We start from the raw sequence: 2,075 nt of genomic DNA on the forward strand, positions 1-2,075 counted from the left end.
AAGCTAACGAAAAGAAAATCCCTTTAATAAGCTGGTCTAAAATCTCAATGCCCAGATTGCAAGGCGGACTGAATTTTAAGAATATTTGCACGCAGAACATCGTGTTGGGAGCAAAGCTGATCTGGAGGATTATTGCCCCAAATCTAGGGTAGGCTCAGCTCGCCTTTTGGAAAAAATTCTTTCGTGGGCAGAGGAAAAGGTGTCTGGACCATCCCATAGAAAACTTTGGCTCGCTAATTCAAAAGCTTTGTGCAAAATCTTCCTTCTTAATTAGCCAACATGCACATTGGATCCCTGGCAATGGCAAGCAAAATAGAATATGGGAGGATCGCATAATGGGTTGTGATCCTCTGGCTAATGATCGTTCCCTGACATTGTTGAAAGATTGGATGTACAGAGCAGGTTACATCACTCTGTGGGATATTTCCAACTGGGAGAATGGGAACTGGCACAGCTGGATCAACATTGAGGTGCGCCAGGTACTGTCCAATGAATTTGCAACCTTCATAGAATTCTTAAATGGCAAGGCTCCTTTGAACAGTAGGAAGTTGGATACCCATGGCTGGGGCCCGATCACTGGGTGATACTCAGTCTCTCAGGGCTACAGGCAGATCTTAGCGCATCCCCACGTTCCTCCAGACCCAAAACCATGGAAAGGGGTTTGGTCCCAGTATTCGCTTCCTAAAATCGACTACTTCTACTGGCTCCTATCTCATCAGAGAATCCTGACTGATGATAGATTACAGAAAAGAGGATATCTAGGCCCCTCTCGATGCTCACTGTGCGAAGAAAATGCAGAAACTGTTGCACACCTGATGCTCAATTGTAAATTCGTAATAGATCTTTGGAACGAGGCCTTAGGCCCTTGGAGTTTGGATTTCATCCTCCCCAACAGCATCCTCGATCTATTCTCGAACTGGTTGCGTTCATATCCAGCAGGCCCTCCTCAGAACGCACATATCAAAGCGGCCTGGTGCATTCTTCCTAAACTAATATGCTGGCACACCTGGTTGGAAAGAAACCAGAGGATTTTCAGAGATAAGAAGAGAGACCGCAAGATTGTTTGGGTCAAAATCAAAAGCCAGTTAAAGGATTGTGTCGGGGATCAGTTGGATGGGGCAGGTCTAAGAGACCATGATGCTGCTTGGAGCGATACCCTGGACCTCTGTTTCATTGAAATTGCCAGGTCTCCCGTGCCTCTCAAAGATTGGCAAATTAGACTTAATGCTTCAGATTTCTTGGCTCTTTGCACAAAGTAGGTGCACATCATTCTCTTCTTTGATGGGGCAGCTAAAGGTAATCCGGGCAGTTCCGAAGCTGGGGGAGCTGTTAAAAGAGCTGATGGCAGAACTATTCTTAGATATGCCTGGGGAGTGGGCTTCAATACCAGCATCCAAGCTAAAGCCCTGGCCCTTCTCCAAGGTATGAAGCAACTCAAATCTATTGGTATAAACGATGCAATTGTGATGGGAGACTCTCAATCTATCATAAAAACCATTGTAAACAGCTCTTCCCCTTCAGATTTAAGACTGTCCAGATTGATCATCAGAATAAGAACCCTGTCAAATTCCTTTCAGAGCTTGAAATTCTATCATGTCAAGAGAGACAATAACAAAGACGTTGACGCTGAAGCTAACAAAGTTGTTCTCCTCCCCCTCGGAATCATTCTCAGAGATGGAGAAGAAGGCTGGGATCCCATTCCTTAACAGGCTAGTGAATATGTTTTACTGTCTTTTACTGGAGCAGTTTGTCTGTATTTTTAAAGTGGGAAAGATAGAGGCGGTTGCCCGAAAAATAGCTTGTAAAAACCTCTAGCGTAGTAAAGAAAAAGTCACTCCAATCCTGGCCAAGGAGTTCTCTGGAATATGGTCAGCATTTTGTAATCAGTTTTGTGGCATTTTGGCCAGAAATTAATATACCACTCTATCTGTTTCTGTAAAAAAAAAAAAAGCGCAAGGGATTGATATTACAAATACAAGAGATTAATAAAGATGGCCATGATTGATATTATAAACCCAAAGGATTAATACTAAAACCCCAAGGGATTATGAACCCAAGGAAATAATATTAAAACC

At 43.4% G+C, this 2,075-nt stretch overlaps 1 protein-coding gene across 1 annotated transcript; it reads left to right on the forward strand.

The window, feature by feature from the left end:
- The first annotated feature begins 335 nt into the window (after positions 1-335).
- LOC149208546 (uncharacterized) lies at positions 336-1,706 on the forward strand. Its single transcript, XM_089398373.1, has 2 exons — positions 336-479; positions 1,260-1,706. Exons 1-2 carry the CDS (start codon positions 336-338, stop codon positions 1,704-1,706), a joined length of 591 nt encoding a protein of 196 aa, XP_089254499.1.
- Positions 1,707-2,075: the final 369 nt, after the last annotated feature.

This window comes from Pinus tabuliformis, chromosome 1_2, assembly GCF_031772625.1.
Source record: "Pinus tabuliformis cultivar Carrire ecotype Pingquan chromosome 1_2, CPIR1, whole genome shotgun sequence".
Lineage (NCBI taxonomy): Eukaryota > Viridiplantae > Streptophyta > Pinopsida > Pinales > Pinaceae > Pinus > Pinus tabuliformis.